The sequence below is a fragment of the Coenobita brevimanus genome, chromosome 102, assembly GCF_032717465.1.
Source record: "Coenobita brevimanus isolate Jiangsu-jjx chromosome 102, ASM3271746v2, whole genome shotgun sequence".
Classification (NCBI taxonomy): Eukaryota; Metazoa; Arthropoda; class Malacostraca; order Decapoda; family Coenobitidae; genus Coenobita; species Coenobita brevimanus.
Genome location: NC_137055.1, coordinates 36,555,103 through 36,577,441, shown reverse-complemented (window position 1 = coordinate 36,577,441; position 22,339 = coordinate 36,555,103). Strand labels below are relative to the sequence as shown.

At 38.9% G+C, this 22,339-nt stretch overlaps 1 protein-coding gene across 1 annotated transcript in view; it reads left to right on the top strand.

The window, feature by feature from the left end:
- Positions 1-4,236, top strand: part of LOC145415325 (uncharacterized) — a 92,191-nt gene extending 87,955 nt beyond the window's left edge. Inside the window, exon 25 of the mRNA XM_080284603.1 lies at positions 2,723-4,236. Coding sequence (XP_080140729.1) covers positions 2,723-3,057 — 335 coding nt within the window. The 3' untranslated portion in view covers positions 3,058-4,236. The remainder of the gene's footprint in view (positions 1-2,722) is intronic.
- The last annotated feature ends 18,103 nt before the right edge of the window (positions 4,237-22,339 follow it).

Genomic DNA, 22,339 nt, shown 5'->3' with positions numbered 1-22,339 from the left:
CTGTCATATGCTTTCTCCAAATCCATGAAAGCCGCCTACAACTTCTTTCCCTTCTCTAGAAACTTTTCCACTAAAGATCTAAGAATGAATATCTGATCTACACAATCTCTTCCCTTCCTAAAGCCTCCCTGTTCTTCTCCAACTAATTCCTCTGTTCTTTCTCTAACTCTGTCAATAAGTATCCTACCATACAGTTTTCCTATTATACTAAGAAGACAAATGCCCCTATGATTACCACACACTTCTTTTTCCCCCTTTCCTTTGTATAAGGGAATAATTATACCTGACTTCCAATCCTCCGGGACTCTACCTTCCTCCCAGGCCAATCTGCACATCTTCCACATCCATTCTACTACTATCTCTCCCCCATGCTTCAGCATTTCACCACACACTCCATCAATTCCTGGGGCTTTCCCCATTTTGACTTTCTTCATTGCTTCCACAACTTCTATCCTACTGATTTCTTCCTGTCTTCTCACCTCCCTCCTTCTCCCAGCCATTCCCCAGCCACTTATACTCGCATTACTTCCATCCTGTACGTTCAACAATTCCTTAAAGTGTTCTCTCCATCTGCTCACTTTTTCTCCCTTCTCCACTAGTAATCTACCATTTTTATCTTTCACTCCCCTGCTAACCTCACTTCCACCCTGTCTTACTCTCTTCACCTCTTTCCAGAACATCTTCTTACAGTCCCTCCACTTTACACTCAAATTCCTTCCAAATTCCTCATCCACTGTCTTCTTACTCTCTCTTACTAATCTTTTCACCTCTCTCTTTCTTTCTACATATAACTCTCTCTTCTGCCTCTCCATTTGTAGCTTATTTTCCCCTGCTCATTGGCAGAATAACACAGTAGTGGGTATTGCAGCTCTACATCTGTTGTTATAAATCAGCATACAAGATGGAGAGATGGCAGTTTTAGCTCCAGTTAAAATGAAAAGAGTACGGTTTGTACCATTTATATCATAATAGAGGAAAGTACTAAGATTAACCCTTCTTCCATCCTATTGTCAAAGGTTCCCTGCTCCATATCTTTGACAGAGCACTATATTTCTTATCCTGTCCATGCTTCAAATTTTTCAGCACAGACGTACAAGAAGTGGCCAGCCAATTTCCTTTCAGGCAGACAAACTGAGCTACTCAACCAGAATAAAAGCCCCAAATTCAGCATACTATCCAGTGGTATCCCTCACAGCCTAGTCTTCCAACCCTCACTTTTGAACACTTTTCTCCACTGCCTACCAACCTTCCCTCCTTCATTAATAATGCTGTCCTGTGCTGGTGATCTAGCAATAGCTTCATAGCACTTTGAAACTTGGCAAGCAATAGGCCAGCTTCAAACAGTACCTATATTCACTAGAGCACAGGTTTACACAAAAGAGTGACTGTTTCTTCATGTAAATAACCTTTTATTTTCTTCACTCTGTACAACATGACGCTGAAACACACCTTCAAGTCTCCCACGTTAGTCGGTCACTCCTGTTGGAGAGACATCCCCTCCCCCTTTTTTTTTTTATGTATGATTTTTCTCAACACACAAAGAACATAACTGCAGGATCATCTTATAAATCTGATGCCATGGAAACACTCACAGGAACCATCCATGGACAGCAGAAGGAATAATTGGAAACAATTATAAACTCTGGGTGAACAACAGTGAATTAAGCAAGCCCAAGTTGGGTCCCCACTTTAACAGCCACAAACATGGAAAAAAAAACTCAGAAATTCAAATTAGTGGTATAGGAGTGGGATGACTGGGGACACACTAGCCATCCTTGAAATAAGCCTGGCAGACCAAATGGCCACCTCAGATTTCCAGCATAATACACTCTGACCCCCTTCATAATTCTTCTTGGGCCACCCCATAATTAGACCTAGCCACCCCTTCTTCTTCAGCCATCCCATAATTTAACTTGGCCACCTCATTTTTAAAATAGTAACTATTTTCTTGAAAACTTAGGAACATTAACAGGATATATAAAGATCACAGATATAGAAAACTTGCACCAAGAAACAAAATTACTCCAATCAAGGGCCACCTGCCCATGAGAGGTACACAGTTATTGATTCATCACTGATCCATCCCACCCATATTACTTTGTGTTTACCCACCTTCTCCCAAAACAGAGACAGAAAACAAGCAACTTCCCAACACCGTACAAAATACTTCAGCATTATCTCTCCCTCACCACCCAGCACAGTACAGTACTCTTCACAAATACATACACACAGACACATAGCCACCACAGCCATCTAAAACCTTCATCATGAAACCTGATATACATTCATTCCTCTGAAAGTGCCCAACTCAGAGAGACATGAGTGTACCTAGCTAGACTGCAGTGTTGGTATCACCCTTCCCAACTCTAGTACCAAAACAGAATTAAATTTGCACACAATCCATTGTGCTCAGATTATAATGAAACCCATGCACTACAACACCATTTTTCACCTCATGCACTTCATTTTCACAACAAATGACAGCCCATCAGTATCACCCCACCATAAGATCCCTGGGAGTCCCTGGCTGAAGTGCCATGTTTTTTGCCGTACATCAGGTTCATGTCCAGATGAGCCTAGGATTACAGGAACACCAATGCCATCACCAACAACAGCTTATCCACTCTTTGCAGGCCACACACATATCTTAACAGTTCCAGTTCCACGTGCTTGCCCTTGACATGTCATACGCATGGCAGTAAATATTGGAACTTTATTGCAGGAGCATTGAGTGATGTCAACTCCATCTATAATGACCCCCACCAGTATGATGGTGACATGGATGACACCAGTATGTCCTCCCGTGCTTCATCTAGAATATTTGACTCCGATGCAATCATATCCTTCGACCAAATCAACGCTTATTATGAGTCCGAGTATGACAACTACCGCCCAAGTGCTGTGGCCTCTGATGGCTTTGATACTGAGCCATTGTCTGATGTTGATTTGGATGGTATTGATGGAATAAATCTGCAGAATATTAGGACCATGTCAGAGAGCATCACCAGAAATTTTGGCCAGCCTCGCAGTGAGACAGATGTGGACAGTGATGTATGATATTGGGTAAAGTCTTTAATGGAAGACTACTGCATCGAAACTACCGTCTGAGCGCACACACTCATAGCGATAGAAGTGTCATCATCAACCACGAATGACTGGTTTTATATATAGGTGTTGTGTCTGGCTGCAATTTTAAGTAGCAGTTTGTTTAATGTTGCTGCATTTTAAAGTAGCAATGTGTTTAATGTTGCTGCAATTTAAAGTAGCAGTGTATTTAATATTACTGCAATTTTAATTAGCAGTATATTAAATGTGGACAAATGGGACTGGCATAATCGTACATAAAGACAATCTGATATGGAGAGGTATTCTCAAACTATAATAACAAAGATTAAGATAAATATTTAATGTACATAGAAATATTTTAAGATTTGTGCAGAAATCCTTTGCAAAACTAAATCTAAGTGTCATTGTGATGAGGTGCATGTAGTGATTCAAAAATACCTTTGGAAATACTGCATGTTGCTCTGAAATGTATGTGATAAGGAAGTGTTTGTACCCTAGTGGCCAAGAAATAAAGAGAAAAGCCTGATTTAGCCTAGTGTTACTACATAAGCTAAGAGAGTAAGTGTTGTATGTTTACAGTCACTTTTTATATAGTCAATTTGGTAAATATTTATTGTGAGTATATAAATAAATAAATATATATATATATATATCATGTGTGCTTGACAAGTTTTGCTAGTTACTGGGGTTGTTTCTATTTTTAAATGTGTATGAATGAATATTTTGTATGAAGAGAGTTTGTGCATATGTGTTTGCAGGTAGAGTAAATGGTGCCAGTGCTAGAAGTCTTCGCCTCCTTTGCTGTATTGTCTCATGATCGTAAAATTACTGTAATTACTACTTGTTGATAATAAAACTGTTAAGGGACAGGAAGGTTATTAATGTGAGGTGAGAGACAAGGACACATGTGAGGATGGTGAAGGAAAATGAGAAATGAAAGGTGTGTGTAAGGATAATTAAGCCACAGTCTTAAAGACATTCTTCCATGGTTATCTTTTTGCAGAATTCACATTATTGAAACAAGAGTAATATTAATCAAACTCTATTATTAATATTATTTTGTTACACAGTATATATATATTGTATAATCGTGTAAAAAGATGGATGTGAACCGTTTATGAGAGTTTAATGACCATTCAGAACCAGTAGGTGTCCCTTGGACATTGTACAGCTGGGGATAGTGCAGCAGGACAGTACTGTACATTCTTATACTCAACACTTTTGACAAATATGCAGCTGTTGAACTGAGTTGATATATTCATTATGCACTTTCCATTGCAGTGGATACAAAATGTTTTTGCAAGCATGTTTCATTTCTTAGCTCATATTAGATTTCAGTTACTGTACTTAAAGTAAGATTATCAACTGCAATGTTGCCATAACATGTTAGGGAGTATGTTAGTGTCTGGGCATTGTTGCCATTTTTGGGATATCATACATGAACTTGGTCAAGGTATGCATCATTTACTGTGATGTGTATGCCATGCTGATTCTTGCCATATAATCTTCAGTGGTGTTAGCCAGTGTGCAAGTTGTGAAATACCATAAGCTTTGAGAAGGTGGGTAGAGTGAGGACATTACTGGTAGGGTTTACTGTAATGACTGCCTGCTCATTTGTTGTAGCTGTTTTTTTTTTTTTTTTTTTTTTTTTTTTTTTTTTTGCCAATGTATTTCCCCCCCCCCAAAAAAAAAAAAAAAAAAAAAATCCAAGCCTCATGGAAATCATAATGCACAAAAAACTGAGTTGTTTATTGCTTTGGGTTAGATCAGTGACTATAAACAAACCCTTGCCATTCAGTGGTCTGAGATAACAGCCATTAATTCATTATTTATGAAAGGCACTTTTTGGGTTGTAGGAAAAAAGATAGTAATTCTTTACCTAACAGGCACGGCGATTTCACATTATAACAAACTCATGAGCTCAAGGTAAGTAATTTTGGTGCATATGCAACACAGTTAACTGTTGAATTGTGACTGCAAGAAGTGATGGGTAGTTAAAGAAGTGGCCAGGTCACCCGTGGCAGTATTTACTGATGGTCTCTCCAACTGGCTGCGTTGTTTACCTGCCATCACTCCGACTAGATGCATCAGTGTATCCCATGTCAAGGCAATGGGAAACTTAATGGTTTAACCAAACCTAACCTAACCAAACCAGGCCTAATCCAACCTAACCTCACATGCGTTTGACAGTCAGCTTTCAGATTTAAAAATGTTCATTAGGAATGTTAAATATGGCCAGCTGCTGGCAGACGTTGGAGGAATATTTGGACATTCTAAGTCCTCATGTATAGCTTTCAGAGGTAAGTTTATAAAAATGCCCATTAGCTGTTATAATCCGGGAATAAGTAACCTATGTAACACTCATTTCAGTAGAAAATATGGAAAGGCCATGCCCATTAGGTAAAGAAAATATATAAACCTGAGTGACAGGAATGAAAAAGAAATATTGCTAGAATACAGTACTGTAGTTAGGGTATTAATGGAGATTAGCCTATTCCTAACCTTTCCACTAAATAAGATCCTTCCAAAACCAAATAAAATCATCTACTGTAGGTTCAGTGACATCATCTTAATGAAGCTGTAAAACATTTCAGACCTGGCAGTTGTAATATAATCATCTCTCTTGGGTATTGTTGTTGGCTTTTAAATTAGGGGTGATTAGGGTATACTTAAAGCAAATGTTAATCTTCAGGAAGACATGGGATCACTTTGTTTTGCAGTTTTCTTCATTTTCTGCTTTACCAAAGCCCTTCATAGGAATCTTTGAGCACCTTCTGAGTGTTTTCATGCTTTAATGCTTTTTTATTTCTTTAAAAAGTGGCAACTAGTGTTTGAAAAACAGTCTTTGTTTACAATCACTAGTGATAGATACATTGTGGTGCACTGAAGACAGACATCTTAGAACATAATTTTTGTGGCAAAATTACTGTATCATTATCACTGCTGACTTAAACAAACAGCCTAAATTTTGTAACCCCAGCCTAATTTATCCCAACCTAACCTGTTCTATGCTAGTCTAACCTAACCTAAATTATCCCCTTTATATCGTAATCGTATTTTCCTTGTTTATGGATATACAGTATACTCTTCATACTCGAAAATGCACTTCTGTACTCCTTTACAAAATCACTGAATCAGTTCATAGGTAGTTAAATTTTGTTGTTAATATTTAATGAGTGGTCCTGTGTCTTCATGCAGATTTCCAAGCTTGCTATGGAAACTACCCTGTACTGTACTGTATTAGTGTAAACTTAGAATGAAGAGTTGCCATTGACCCAGGGGTTACAAAAGCAGAATAAAATAGCTGCTGAATATACCTGCATGGCACATATTCAAGCATTTGCTACCTTAATAGATTTCAGGTCACCATCCATACAACTATAAAAATATTTTCTGTTTACTGTGTCCTTTTGTGCAATCTTACTGTGTTTGAGTTCACTTAGTGACGTATACCATTGTACACTTGCGTTAGGCCTGTACAAGCCAGCCTTTGCAGTACTGAGCAGCAGCATGTGCCAGTACATAACACCCCTGTCATTACATGACAAGGCACGCAACACAATTAGGCATATAAACAATCATCACAGACATTATCAAACCCTCTGCAATAATATCCCACCTCCAGGTATTCCAACACTTCCAATGAAGAATATGTAGATATGTACTTACTTCACATGCAGGCAATACAACTCCTTGATCAGAACAATGTATTGCAAGCCTCCCTCCTGACATCCACCATTGGAGGTGTCCTTAAATAGATATGAACAGGTTCGTCTCTCCAGGCTTAGATCAGGACATCACCTAGCCATCCTAAGTTACCAGCTTAGATTGGGGTGAATGGAATCACAGATGACACCTGCCCAGCTTATAGAATAAGTCCACATTATATATCACAAATAATGGAGCACTACACAGCACATGCCATAAGACACATACACAACATAAACAATGTAGGGAATCTATGGGACGAGCCTGTAGGGGCAATTGCTTGCCTGTGGTCAATAGGTCTGCTTGAGCAGATGGACCAGGGTTCAGCAACAACAGCAATGTGCGTACATACAGTACAGTAAATGATCCCTTGATTCATGAGCTTTGATTATGATTTTGACACTTACAACAGGCTTACCACTGTGTCAGACTGTGGGTACCAAACTTAGCATTCTGTTCTAGAATGTAATACAGTATATGACTAGGGTTATGATATTTTTTTTATGGTGTATATCAGTGTATAGTACAGTAGGTATGCACTTCATGGAAATGGTCACTAATGTTCATATAAGAGCAATAAGAAAGTAGTGAGCAATAATGAAATTTTTTGGCCAAAATTACACTAGTCTTTGTCATTGTGGATTGGAGAACAGTAGTGTGTAGTTGTTATCATATATATATATATATATATATATATATATATATATATATATATATATAGATAGATAGATATACAGTATATATATATATATATTCTGGTAAGGTGGCTGCTTAGAATACAGGTGGAGTGCACACACATTTTGCAGGACTGATATAGTACTCACACCAAGAAAGAAATACTGTATTACATTCCCTTGAGAAGCTTGCATAAAAATAAGTAATACTAATTATTTAACAGTGACCATGGCATAAATTTTAGTACATGGACATTGTAGTTACCAGCTGTAGCAAACTTGGCCCCAGATTCACAGACATAATCGTCATCATTATCCAATCCTAGTTTGCCCCATATAAGCAGGAGTGTAGAGGCCCAGGGAGAGACATACTTATGGTTAATTAAGAGGCCCGGGGACAGACATACTTATGGTTACTTAAGAGGCCCAGGGACAGACATACTTATGGTTAATTAAGAGGCCCAGGGACAGACATACCTATGGTTAATTAAGAGGCCCAGGGACAGACATACTTATGGTTAATTAATGGTTGTATCTGTTATTTGATTTTGTAGGAAGGATGAGAAAGGAAGAGTTCAAAATCTTTACTTCTGGCGTATGCAAGTCTGGGTTACAACAGGGAATCAATTATAGATATGTATGAAAATCTTAGCCCTAGAATTCTGTGCATCATAGCTGTATTTATGTGCAGCATCCCATGTTAGGGTACTGCAGTGCTTAACTCTGGTCAAGGCTTATTAGATGCTAACCCCTTCAGTCTGGAAGTGACTTTTTCAGCTTCATTCTTGGTACCTCCAGATGATGTTATCTAACTTGGGAAAGGCCTGATGTATGGAAGGACCTAGTGAAGGGTAGCCTATATATGTCTCATACAGTTTCAGAGATCCACTAAAATCTATGTATCTGTCTATCTATTGCCAGATGCCATAATCCCATAAGGGGTGGCCATTTGACTTTGAGTTATTGGTTATACGAGGAGGGGCACTAACCCTCTACCAACCCACTTGTTGACACGTAGGGAGCACATATGGGTTGGTTATATGGTTACCACCTAGCTTTGTAAATGGTTACTTGGCATACAGGAAACCATGTGGCTTGTCACTTAATGTAAAACCGATAAATTAAAATAAAAAATGTCTGAAAATAACAAGAATCAAAATGTGAAAAACATCATTGTACTTAAGAGGTTATTATTCAAAGAAAAATAGGAAAACCCAGTGAAACTGTACAAGAAACTGGATAATGTCATCCATTTTGGTGTACTTATGTCAAGGTCTCACCATAATAAAGAACAGGTGAATGCTTTTATAGAATGTCAGAAGTAATCAGATTTTATTGTGAGCAAGCGAGCACAGCAAGCAAAGTGATGGGTACTCGTGTTCAGCTGAGAAATGAGCGGTTCAACATGACCTGGCCCAGCCTGACATGACACAGCCCGACCATGATGGTTTTCAGAGGCCAATAATTTTTCTAGTACATGAGCTAGAGAAAAGATTCTTTCAGCAGGTAGTAGATACATTCAATACATTTTGTTTTTTTGCTGTACATTTACTTATGAGACCAAAGTAACCCCTTGGAATCCCAGCTTTCCAAGGGAATATACTGAGGGCTTCAATTGACATGTCCCAATATGAAATAAATTAAAAGCACTATGATAGTGACACATTCGAGGTATGAGTTGTTTTTCACTTTCATATGTTGAGTGCATGTATGTGTGTGTGTGTGTGTGTGTGTGTGTGTGTGTGTGTGTGAAAATGAGAAAATGTGAGAAAGTAAATATTTTAGCTCAAATAGTCTTCTGTTATTGGTCAACTACCTCACCAGCAATGTTGAAAGTTTATACAAAGATGAAATTATGATGATAGGCATATGTATGAACACTCGCTTGCTCGTCACGTTCTCACAAAGCGCACTTTACTAGTGAATATCAAATTGTGTGTGTGTGTGTGTGTGCCTTGTAGTTAAAATCAGTAAACTATTTATTGGACCCATAGACAGTGGGAGACAACTTATAAGGAACACTGGTGATTTTTTTCTTATAATAAAGTATATACAGATTATTAACAGGTACTCAGGAACATTTTACAGTACTGTATACATTTATCTACATTAGTCTCATTAACCTGAACTTTTTACATATGTTGGCTGTGGGTTTTTCCTGATTGGAGTACAACATACAGTAATCAGGTACAGGTATTAATTATCAAAAGTAGTGTTTTAATTTGGCTGTCATTAATAGACAGTAGTTTGAATATGTAAGAACAGGTATTTATTATCAAAATTACTGTAGTGTTGTTAATTTGGTGAAAGTCATTAACAGGCAGTACAGTAATTTGAAATATCCAAATGCAAGTATTAATTATATTAATTATCAAAAAGTGTTCATAAATTAGCTAAAGTCATTAATAGGGAATAATGTGAAGGATAAGTGGAATAATGAATGTGGGTATTAGCATAAGCACTGTTTCTGTTGCTGGTAATCAAGCAGTGATGGAAAATTATGGTGCACTGGTTTCTGTGGCATTTATCCCTTCCTTCTGATGGATTTATTTTTTATTTTATTCACATCACCTCCATTCACTTTTATATAGGTTTTGGATTGGAGGAATTAGATGTAGCCCTCATTAATTGCATTACCGCTAGGATTCTTTTCTAAGTTGAGTAGATTTATCTGTAAGTGGCAAGAGTGGAATAGACATCATCAGAGTAGTAGCTGTACTGTAGTAGTAGAAGCAGCAGTAGTACAGTAGTTGCAACCCCAGGCTCATATGAATGTGAACCTGGTGGACTGTAGGCTTACATCATCAGAATGAATGGGTGAAATGGTCAATCAGAGGCAACTTAAAAAGAACTGATGATTAAACTGGGCAGGTCAGTAACTATCTCACAATAAAGCTTGTGTTCTGTATTGTGGTGCATCTCCAGGTGTTAACAATTGGACCCTCGAGAGAATCACTATCATCGAACCAAATGCTTTAATTTTTTGCATGTCATTTGTTGTCCTTGAGTACTTTTCCCATTAGGGGCCGGTTTCCTGTTGCACGCAGGGAGATCGAGGGCTGGTTTCCATTTTTCACTGTACAGTGTTTGGACATTTGGTGGTCTTGTGAGTTTAGGTTCATAGAGTAGGACCTCAGATAAGGGACTGAATAGAGAGGCTGCCAGAGATAGAGCAGTGTGGAATGCCACCATTAGGTGACTTAAGGCCAACACATGCAGACATGTTGAAGCCTTTATAAATGAAATCAAATGTGTGGATGTGACTTGGAAAGATCTCATTTCAGAGGGGTGGTTGGGATTTATTGTTTATGTAATGCTGATAAGGGGTGAACAGTTGATCATGCTTGCCTTAAATGTCAGGACTGAATAGCCTAGCCTCAAGACCCTATGCTCCTGATTATGCAATACTGGGTTGGATGGATGATTGGATATATATAGCTTTTGGTTTAGGTGGGACACAGTTGTGTATTTATTGTGTCTTGTCTTTAGTTTCTTTCTGTTCATGTTATTTTGAGTGAAAGGGAGCATAATATTCATGTGAAGTATTGATTAGTGATGAAATTACAGTTAAGATAGTCACAGAAATGCTTGTAGTAACGTTAAATTAACAAATTGTGCCCTGATTTGTGCAATGTCTTGTATAATTAACCCTTTGAATCTGGTGACTTTTTTGGGGGGGAAGGGGCTAGCATTTTTGTCATCTAGAATTTTTTTTTTTTTTTCTACCTAAGGGTTTGGGGAGCAATAAATAGATAAGTAAATTAATAAGCAAATAAATAAAATTATAACTATGGTATTATTCAATTTAGGGAAGATCATCCAAAATGGAGGGGTTTGATGTATTAGATCTATTTCTATTTCTATTGCCAGACGCCATAATCTCATAAGGGGTGGCCATTTGACCTTGAGTCATTTGTTTTACAGGGAGGGGCACTAACCCTCCACCAACCCACTTGCTGACACGTAGGGAGCACGTATGGTTTGGTTATATGGTTACCACCCAGCGTTGTAAATGGTTTCTTGGCTTACAGGACACCATTTGGCTTGTCACTCAATGTAAAGGCCACTTGTAAAGGAAAGAAAAGCAATAAGAAGTGACAGGAAAGATGGGAGAAATAGGAAAAGAGGAGGGCAGGCACAGAAAAAAGAATGATAAAGGCTAAGGAAGAAGTAGGCAGCACTACATCAAGTGAGTGGATGATGGTCGCCATCACATACCATTATGTACTAGATAGTTCTGATTAACTTCTTCATTTGTACAGATCCTCTTCTTCGTTTGTACAGATCTTTTCTTTACAAAATTGTCAAGAGAAGAATAAAACAAAAAGTAATCCCTTGGGTTGACAGTGTTAACTCCTTCACTGTGATGACCTGTATTTCATTTTATTCATGCTACTTATTTGGCTTAGCTTTGGAGAGAGTTTTCAAACTGGAGAGGTTGAAACTGGACTTTCATATATCCCTTTAAACAATTGGTTTTCCATCCATCCATCCACACATCATCCATTCCTTTATTACCCATCAGGAGCACAGGGACCCTGAGCTAGGCTTACTCAGCTCCAAAATTTAAGGTGAGTGTGATGAGTCTCACTTCTCCCTGAGTGACATTACATGAACAATAATCCCAACCATCCCTCGAATGTAAGACCTGATGGACCTCATCCAGTTTTAAGCACCCTAATTCATTAGATCACCAGGCTTCTGTTGGTCTCCCCTAAGGTTACAAAAAAAAATAATCTGGAGATAGCATAAAGTAATGAATAAATACACCCCTGGTCTGACAGTGTGTAAGCTGCATTGAGTTGGGGAGTCTTGAACCAAGACGGCAAAGTTGTTAAGCTTTTTTTGTTTTGGGGTCTCCAGGCATGGTGAATACTGTGCTGGTAGTTTCCTCCTCTCCTTTGAGATTTCCTCTCACTCTTGAAACTACAGTACTCCACAACTGTATGTTGCCATCACCATCATGCTCTCAGTATTTATAGCCATGATTGAAAGTTTGCTGACACTTCTTCAGTAGCTGTGACAATAAGGTGTTACATGAACTATTTTTATGTGATAGGAGTTTGAAACTCCCGGCAAAAGTGTATGTGAAAGAAGGATACTCTCTATCATATGGGGAGGAATGAGAAGTAGGGTATGGGAGGCAGGACACAGTGATAGTAGAGGATTGGCAATGAACTTATGTTCATGGCTGTACAGTTTTATCATTAACTGATTACTGTCATTGAACTAATTACTATCCAGCAATGTGATCCAGTCTTGCCTTTTTGTTTTTTTGTAGTGTGGGCAGTGTGAATCAGAATGGAATTATATTAAGCTTTCGTATTGTCCGTTTTACAATTAACAGGTAGAATAGAGTTTTTCTATGTGGTTAGAGGAGAAAATGAATAATTTGGTATGCAAACTATGCTGTATTCACATAGGGCGGATAAGTTGTAGTTTTCGTTCAGGTTTTATCACACGAAATGATATACTGTACTGGATAAGACAGGTGACTCCATTTTGAAAACTTTGGCTTCCTAGCACATCTTCCTTACTGATATATTTCTGCATATGGCACATTATGGTAATATTCTCATCTGTGGAGTTCTTACAAGCTGTGTCGTTATTACGATAGTAGTAGTAGTTGCTGTAGTCCCAAGTTCATGTAAAATGTGAACCCAGTGGACTACAGGCTTAACTTACCCTTCAGCAGTCGAACATTCTCATTTCAGGGGTTAGGGAAGTACTTGAGAGACATTTGTATAAAATGGCAGTCAAGCCGCCCAGATATATAAGTGCCACCACAAGAAGGCATCCCTCTCCAGCACCATATCAGTATTTAAAAGCTATAAATAACACATGGTGGGATAATAAGTTATAGGAAACAAGATAAACTATTAAGGAAGAGGTGCTGGAAGACCTCGTGACTCTACTAGAATATGACTTTTGGCTGTATCCTCATTGCCAGGAGACTAAATAGCGCCTCTTCATTTGCAACTTATTTTCCATCATGCACTTTATTCTCGCTTTTATGTTACGTATTCTGTCTTACACCCAACCCTCTTATTTATGTTATGTATAGTGATTTATTTTCCGTTTTCCACCATTCTCCTTCATGTATGTTATGTTTATCTGTTTATTATCAACACAGTTTCTTTTGGTAACCTACAAGAGGATTATTTAGATGTAGAGTGCAGTATACTATAAATTGCTGAGGAAGAAGTGCTATGATATGTCCAGTGCCAAGTAGTAATACAGCATCCTGACTGACCAAGCTCGCCCAAGTTTGCAGTCTATATCTGAATGTATTTATGATTTTAACGAGGTCACGTTTACTGTATTTGCCTGTGTGAAGTTCCCCTAGTGGTATATATATATATATGAAAATTGTGGTAGAGTTCCATATGAGACAGCAGCCTGGATTAGACATTCAGAGGCACAATAAAAGTACAGGAGAGTTGAATGGATGTTGCCACAGAGTGTCAGGGCAGTCCAGTCGCTGAATGAGCAACCACCTTCTTCAAACTGGGAGCACAGAGAGAAGTCTAGCCTCAAATTTTTGATTGTCATTTATGGAAAAGCTGTGAACCTATGATGTGGCTAGTTTGTATGCTACTTTAGTAATAGTAGTAATTGCAACCCCAGGCTAATCTGAGCACAAACCAGGTGGACAGCAAACTGAAGTTGCCCTCCATCTGCAGGCCACCATTCTCTTTTCAAGGGACGGGGAAGGGATTGAGGGATGTTTGTATAACCAACCAGTCCCTCCGCCCAGTCATATTGGTGCCACTGTATGAAAGTATCCCTCTCCAGCACCTACTGTATGTCACATTGTTGTCATAGTAGTAGCTCCAGGTTCATCTGAAACTGGAACATGGTGGACTACAAGCTTAAGTTGCCTTTCTGCAGTTCACCATCCTCATCAAGGGGGCTTGAGTAGTAGTTGAGGGATGTTTGTATAGCCGGACAGTTGAGCCAAGCAGTTATATCATTACCACCACATGAAGACATCCTCCAGCATCCATTTGCCACATAACAGTGCTTAAACAACTGAGCTGAAGAGATGCAACACAGTACCCACAACATAATTTATAAGTGGCTGTCAAAAATCATGGGGCTCTACTCACCTTTCATGATCTCAGTTTTAAGAGTATGCACATTAAATCAACAAGTTTATTTGGGTCTGCTGCTGCTGCTGATCTCAAATGTAGTTTAATACTAAGGCAGTAACGGCTGTTCTCTGATATCTGGTTACTTCAGTTTGTAATCATAGGTACAGTACTTTGAAGTTAAAAGGGATATTACATTCTTACAGAAGTGCAGGATATATTTTGTTGGTTTTGAAAATTGGTACGGTATATAAAATTACGCATTCCATTTGATTGATATACAGTATTTTACATCATGATGTGCTTTGTATTCATTTTAATGAAAATGTGTTTTGTCAGATGTTTTAAGCAATGATACACAACAGTGCTCAAACTGCACATAATTCATAAAACTTCGTACATACAGTGCTCTTGTCACAATGCTGTACTTCCTTTTCTATAACTAGTCTGGGGGAGTGTGAAATTTTGACTGTAGAAATTGTAGCACGGAGTTATATTACATGTTATATGTCCAACAAATGTATTACAGTATGTGCTTTATTATAGAACCAGAGGGAAATTTTTGTAAATGTTGTATATATATATTGAAATACATTAGTTTTGGCCAATATTTTAACTTTTGTGAATACAGTTAATATCCCTGGGGACAGGGGAGAAATTCAACCCATGTGAAAAAAGCAAGTAAGAGGAGCAGCACTGGTAACCCCCTCTCTTTTCTGTATTGAGTTAGAGATGCAGTGACCTCACCACTCTGTACTAGGGTAGCAAGTAGCCGCATTTCATGTGACAGGAAGGACTGTTATTATTGTGGTCATAGGTTCATCTGGGTATGAACCTGTGGACTGCTTAATGCAGTTGCCTTTCCCCTGCTGTCTACCATCCCCCTTTGATGAGATAGGGAGGGAGTTGAGGAATGCTTGTACTGTATAACCAGGCAGTGGAGCCACCCAGTTACATTGGTGCTATTACATGAAGGCATCTCTCTTTAGCACCATAGGAAGGGTGGTAGCGGAATATACCTGGTACTCCCATTCTCATCTGATTCATTAGTCCCTTGGGCAGGATCTCTGCACTCCAGTCAGTCCATACTTATAACTGAAACAGGGACCTGGATTTGTTAAGTGATGAATGTATATTGTAGTGTAGGGAAATGTTTGATGGGTGCTTTTCTTGTAAATTTTACCTCAGATGTCCCCTAATTTGGTCAAATGATATTGATAAATGTGGAAGCATGCATGGAAAGGTTTGAAAGGAATGAGTGTTTTTGATTGGAGATATGAATGGAAAAGTAGGGAATGTGAAGGTGGATGGATTAGTTGGTGAGTGGGGTGTACCTGCAGAAATGGATGAGAATGGTAGTGCTCTAGTGGACATTTGTGCAGGGAGGGTGTAAGTGATAGCCAGTACCCTCTTTAGACACAAAATGATCCACAAGTATTCATGGCAAGTGATGAGAAAGGTGGGTTGTGAATTGAACAAAAGACAATGATTATGTGTGTGTGGATGACAATGAGAAGGTGTGGAATGGATGCAAGAGCATACAGAGGTTAGGGGAGTGGACTTTCTGACCACCATGTGGTGGTGGTGAAAGTCAAGGTTCAAATGCAGTGGAGGAATAGAAGGAGGGAAGGACAGGAAAAAGTAGTCCCTACAAGGATGGTAGAAAAGTTGCAAGGGGATGGAAAAAAGGCAGCATATAAGAGAGAAATGGAGAAGCAACTGGGTAAATATGATTTGGAACAGGTGGGAGAGATGGAAGTGTGTGCAACATATTCACAGAAGAAAAAAGTCTGTGCAGCATGTGAGGTGGTGTATGGGGTAAGGAGAAAATGAAAAAGGGTGCAAGGAACAGCATGGTAGAATGAAAAGGTGAAACAAGCTGTGATGCAAAAGAAGAAAGCATACAGTGAGTCGATGGGAAGCAGGGGCGAGGAGGAAGTTGAGAGATGGAAGAGTTATATGGAGAGAGCAAGAGAGAGTTATATGAAGAGAGGAAGAGTTATATGTAGAGAGGTAAAAAGATTAATAAGAGAGAGTAAGAAGTGAGTGGATGAGGAATTAGGAAGGAATTTGAGTGTAAAGTGGAGGGAATGTAAGAAAATGTTCTGGAAAGAGGTAGAGTAGGACAGGGTGATGAAGAAGTTAGTTGGGGAGTGAAAGATAAAAATGGTAGATTGCTAGTGGAGATAAGAGAAAAAGTGAGCAGATGGAGAGATCATTTCCAGGAACTATTAATATAGAGAATGGAAGTGATGCGAGGATAAGTGGCTGGGGAATGGCTGGGAGAAGGAGGGAGGTGAGAAAAGAAGAAGAAATCAGGATGGAAGTAGTGAAAGCAATGAAGAAAGTCAAAATGGGGAAAGCTCCAGGAATTGATGGAGTGTGTGTGGTGAAATGCTGAAGCATAGGGAAAAGATAGTAGTAGAATGGAAATGGAGGCTGTGCAGACTGGCCTGGGAGGAAGGTAGAGTCCCAGAGGATTGGAAGTCAGGTATAATTATTCTCTTGTAGAAAAGAAAAGGGGAAAAAGAAGTGTGTGGTAATCACAGGGGCATTTGTCTTCTTTGTGTAATAGGAAAAGTGTATGGTAGGATGCTTATTGACAGAATTAAGGAAATACCAGAGGAATTAGTTGGTGAAGAGCAGGAAGATTTTGGGAAGGGAAGAGGTTGCATAGATCAGCTCTTCATTCTTAGGTCTTTAGTGGAAAAGTTTCTAGAGTAGGGAGAGAAGTTATATGTGACTTTCATGGATTTGGAGAAAGCATATGACAAGTATGTGGAAAATATTAAGAATGCTGTATATGGAGTAAATGAGTTGTTGAATGCTGTGAAGAGTATGTATGAGGAGGCTAAGGCTGCAGTGCGTGTGGATAGTGAATTGCATGAATTTTTCTATTTGAATGTTGAATTGAAACAGGGATGTGTCATGTCTCCATAGTTGTTCAGTCTGTACAGTATATGGATGGAGTTATAAAAGAGATACAAGGTAGTTCAGTGGATGTTGGAGTGGCTTTAATGAGAGAGGGCAACTTTTGGAAACTCCCTGCACTGTTGTTTGCAGATGATACTGTATTGATAAGATGAAAGGGAACTGCAAGACTTGGTGAATGAGTTTGAAAGAGTATGTAAGAAACAGAATCTAAAGGTGAATGTAGGGAAGGATAAAGTTATTGTCTTCGAGAGAAATTAAGTCACTGATGTGCTGTGATGTTGAATGATATGGAAATGGAAAATGTAAGTGCATTTAAGTACTTGGGTAGTGTGATGAGTAAGTATGGAGGTTTTGAGGGTGAAGTGCTTGAATGGGTACATCAAGGAAGAATGGTTGTTGGTTCTTTGAAAGCCGTGATAAGAAACAGGGAAGTGAGCATGGAAGTAAAAAAGTCACTGCATGACAGTATTGAAATACCAACTCTGACGTATGGAAGTGAAGCTTGGACCTTGTTGGAAAGACGTAAGTCAAGAGTAAGAGCAGTGGAAATGAGTTATTTGAGAGGAGCTTGTGGAGTTATATGGAGAGACAGGTAGACAAATGAGGAAGTGAGGGAGCATTGTGGTGTGGATGTGGATGTGACAGAAAGCTTTAGGAGAAATACATTGAGGTGGTTTGACCATATGGAGAGTGAGAAACTAATGAGGAGACTATGTGAGTGAGGTGGAGAGGGGGAAAGGGAGGGGGAGGCCAAGGATGAGATGGAGGGATGGAGTGGAGAGGTATATGAGACAGGGGTGTGTGAGCTAGGAGCAGGGCAGTGAAATGGCAGGGAACTGAGCGACATGGAGGCGATTTGTTTGCGGCCACCCCTTGCAGGATTAAGGCATCTGGCAACAGATAGATAGATAGACAATAATTATGATTCAGTAAAAATTATTGTGGTAGATGGTGGCAACCATCACCCACTCACCTGATGTAATGCTGCCTACTTCTTCCTTCACCTTTGTCATTCTTTTTCTGTGTCTGCCCTCCTCTCTGCCTATTTCACCCTTCTTTCCTGTCCTTTTTTATTACTTTTTCCCTTTTTAGGTGGCTTTACATTGAGTGACAAGCCTAATGGTTTCCTGTAAGCAATGAAACCATGTATAAGGCTGGGTGGTAACCACATAACCAACCCATGTGTTCCCTACATGTCAGCAAGTGAGGTGGTGGAGGGTTAGTGTCCCTCCCTGCAAAACCACAAACTCAAAGACAAATGGCTACCTCTTACAGGATTATGGTGTCTGGCCATAGATAGAGACGGTAAAATTTGTCATCACAACTTACTTTACCCAGTTTAAAAGAGAAATGCTTGGTTGCTTACTTTACAGAAGCCCAACTGTGATATGGATGAATGAGCCCTCTTAAGGAATTGTACTGTCTGGTGAGTTGGACCCCAAAGAAAAAAAATGTCAGCTGAAAAGACCCACATTTATTGGTCTCAACTTGGAATTCTGAAGACAGGTGAGGGTTAGTGGTCAACTTGGAACTCAATGTAAAGGTAAGGAAAATAATATGAGAGAGAGAGTGAGAGAGAGCACAAATTTATTCTATTCCATTGTCTTTCCTGGATTACTTTCCCAGATGTCCTGTACATATCCATGAAAGACTTTACTTGTATGAGATGAAACACTTTAGATTTGCATCAAATTTTTATTCATGTCTACAAACACATTGAATGATTTACAAACATGAATTTGGCACTTCTAAATATTCTTAAAGCAAATACAAATACAAATTTCCCTTTCCAGTATTCATTATTAGAAATACTGCAGAACTGCTTATAGTACAATTGACAACAGTGTACCTCTTGTATGTCACTACTTGAGGATACTTGTGCTGTTGTGTTATGAATGTAGAATAGCTCTTGGGCAGTTTGGGTACTGGAAAATTTACTTAGGATGGCATAGTTGTACCGTTCTTGATAAAAAACTGTATACTATCAACTGTAGTTTGGCAACATGTAGTTACTGTTTTGGCTGGAATGTTAAGTGTTCATGTCTGTCATGCATTTGCATGTAATTATGCTTCAGAAATATGGGTATATATGCTGCTGGTTGATGAAATTCTCCCAGCAACATGATGTACCTGTATGGTAGTCCTGGCTCACAAGGTAAGTGTTTAGTGAACTCCAGTTTAAGATACGTTTACACTGTGACACATCTTGAACACTTGCATAGCCTTGTCAGAATTGGTCAGCCCAGACTTAACCCTGTCACACTGATGATGTATTTTTGTATTATATTCTGGCTTCCTCAGGACTGTTTTACTCACCATAGGAAGAAATTCCATTTCAAAAAGTTTCTGATACTGCATCCCAAACTGCACTGTGTCAATGTAATAAGAATAAAATAAGAAATATGTCATCAGACTGCAGGGGTTAACATTAGTGTACAGTACTGGTAGGAAAGCTGTGGCCAACACTCTCAGGGTGACTGCACTGCTGAGTGAGTACTGTATTTTGTTATTTGAATAACTGCTTAACTGTATAGGTATTTAAATATACCGTATTGCATATTCATAAGAATTTAGTAAACTCACAGACAGGTATAAAGTTATAAACTCTCAGGTACAAGTACAGTACTGGAGAGTTGCAAGGTTTGGTGAATGAATTTGGGACAGTGTGTAGGAGGAGGAAGTTGAAAGTTAACGTAAACAAAAGTAAAGTTATGATGTTTGAGAGGAATGAAGTCACAGAGTGTGCAGTGAGGTTGGATGGTGAGGATATGGAGAATGTGAGTGCATTCAAGTACTTGGGTAGTGTGATGAGTAAGGATGGAACTTTGGGGGATGAAGTATGTGAACGAGTACAGCAGGGAAGGAAGGTTGTTGGTACACTGAAAGCAGTGATGAGAAATAGGGAAGTGAGTATGGAAGTTAAAAAGTCACTGCACGATGGTATTGTGATCCCTACCCTGACGTATGGAAGCGAGGCGTGGACCTTGCAAGAGGGGAACAAGTCGAGTGAGAGCAGTGGAAATGAGTTACTTGAGAGGAGCATGTGGAGTGATGTGGAGGGACAGGTTGACGAATGAAGAAGTGAAGGAACGTTGTGGGGTAGATGTGGATGTGGTTGAGAAGATTAGGAGAAATACACTGAGGTGGTTTGGACATGTGGAGAGAATGGAGAATGAAAGACTGACTAAGAGGGTGTATGTAGGTGAGGTGGAGGGAGGGGTAGATCGAGGATGAGGTGGAGGGATGGAGTTGAGAGGTATATGAGGGAGGGGGGGGTGAGTTGGGGGGAGGGTAGTCAAATGGTGGGTGACAGAGTGACTTGGAGGCATTTTGTCTGCGGCCACCCTTTGCGGGATTAGGGCTTCGGGCTATAGATAGATAGATAGAAACTTATATTACCATCCTATTCATAAGTCAAATGGCTTTTGGCCGGTTCCAGCACTAGTTTGTGGGAGATACTCGTGTTTCATATTGCATTCAGTCCACATCGCTGGACCATCATCATGCTGCATTTTCTGCTCTTCCATACCAGAACTTTCATATACACTTATGGTGTACTGTATCCTCATGTTTCTTACTCAAACTATAACTCACATTTCAGTTGCTTTGAAATCAATTATTGTCCAATGTCTTCTCAAGGCTTAAAAAGGTAGCTTACTATAAGCTACCTAGGCTTAGCATTTGTTGCAGAAAAAGTTCCAGTATAACTCCATCTTACCCCATACACTAACTGTAGCTGATGTACAATAATGTTACCTTTCAGTTTTGTATATTATTTACCACTGTTCTACATTACAGACATGCCTTTGGTAAACTGACCACTAAAATACTTTTAAGAAAATAAACAATTATGCAAGAAACTAATACTTGCATCAATGCAATGTATGCTATCAAATGTTTGAGACATAATATCAAAGTAGAGTTTACATGACCCTGGCTACCATAATACTGTAGCTTGGCAATAAAGGAAACAATTTTTGCTCCCATGATGATTGAAATTTTGAATAATTTTCTAACAGAAAGTTTACCAGTGCTGGAAGTTCCAGTATGATTAAACATTGGGAAAGTCTTGACCATAGTTACACTAACTTACTGTTAACTATCTGGCTTTGATGTGCATACTCAAAACTATCCATCATCGTAGGCTTACCTATCACCAATGATTGAGGTGAATGGAATCCAGAATCAGGAAATGAAAAGCAGAAAAGTAGAACTGTCAAGAGAATGTCTGATGAAATGGGCATTAATCAATACTGAACTATGGTATATTCACCAGTAATTCAAGCAGTTAACATTTGTGAGCTACACTCACTGGCATAAACTGTCCACACAAGGTGTCTCAGATAATTAACCCCATGAATTTGGATTAATAATTTTTGGCTTATTCTTACTCTCTTACCAGATACTTGTATTTAACTTTGGAGACAATTTCCAAACTGGACAGTTATATATCTCCTTCATAACCCACTCTTGCAACACATGTGAAGCAAATCTAATCCATTAAGTGCCAGATTAAAGGTGGGGTGCAAGACACATGCACATCTCCATCATTTTTTTTTTTTTTTAGCTTACGTCACTTCCATACCTTGTTTTTTCACATTTAATATGCAAAACCATATTCTTAACCTCCTATGCCTCCTCCTCCCTGGTCACATCTTTTCTAAAAAACTGTACCAGTTTTACCAAGCTAATAAAATCTGACAGTACACCTCATTTGTTACTATATTGTACTATACTCAAACACTGAACACTAGTAGACAGTAATATAATCTAACCTACAATTAGGTTTCTGTTAGTAAAACAAACTAGACACTTTACATGGCACTGTATTACTGTACATAAACCAGTATTTTGTATATATCTGCC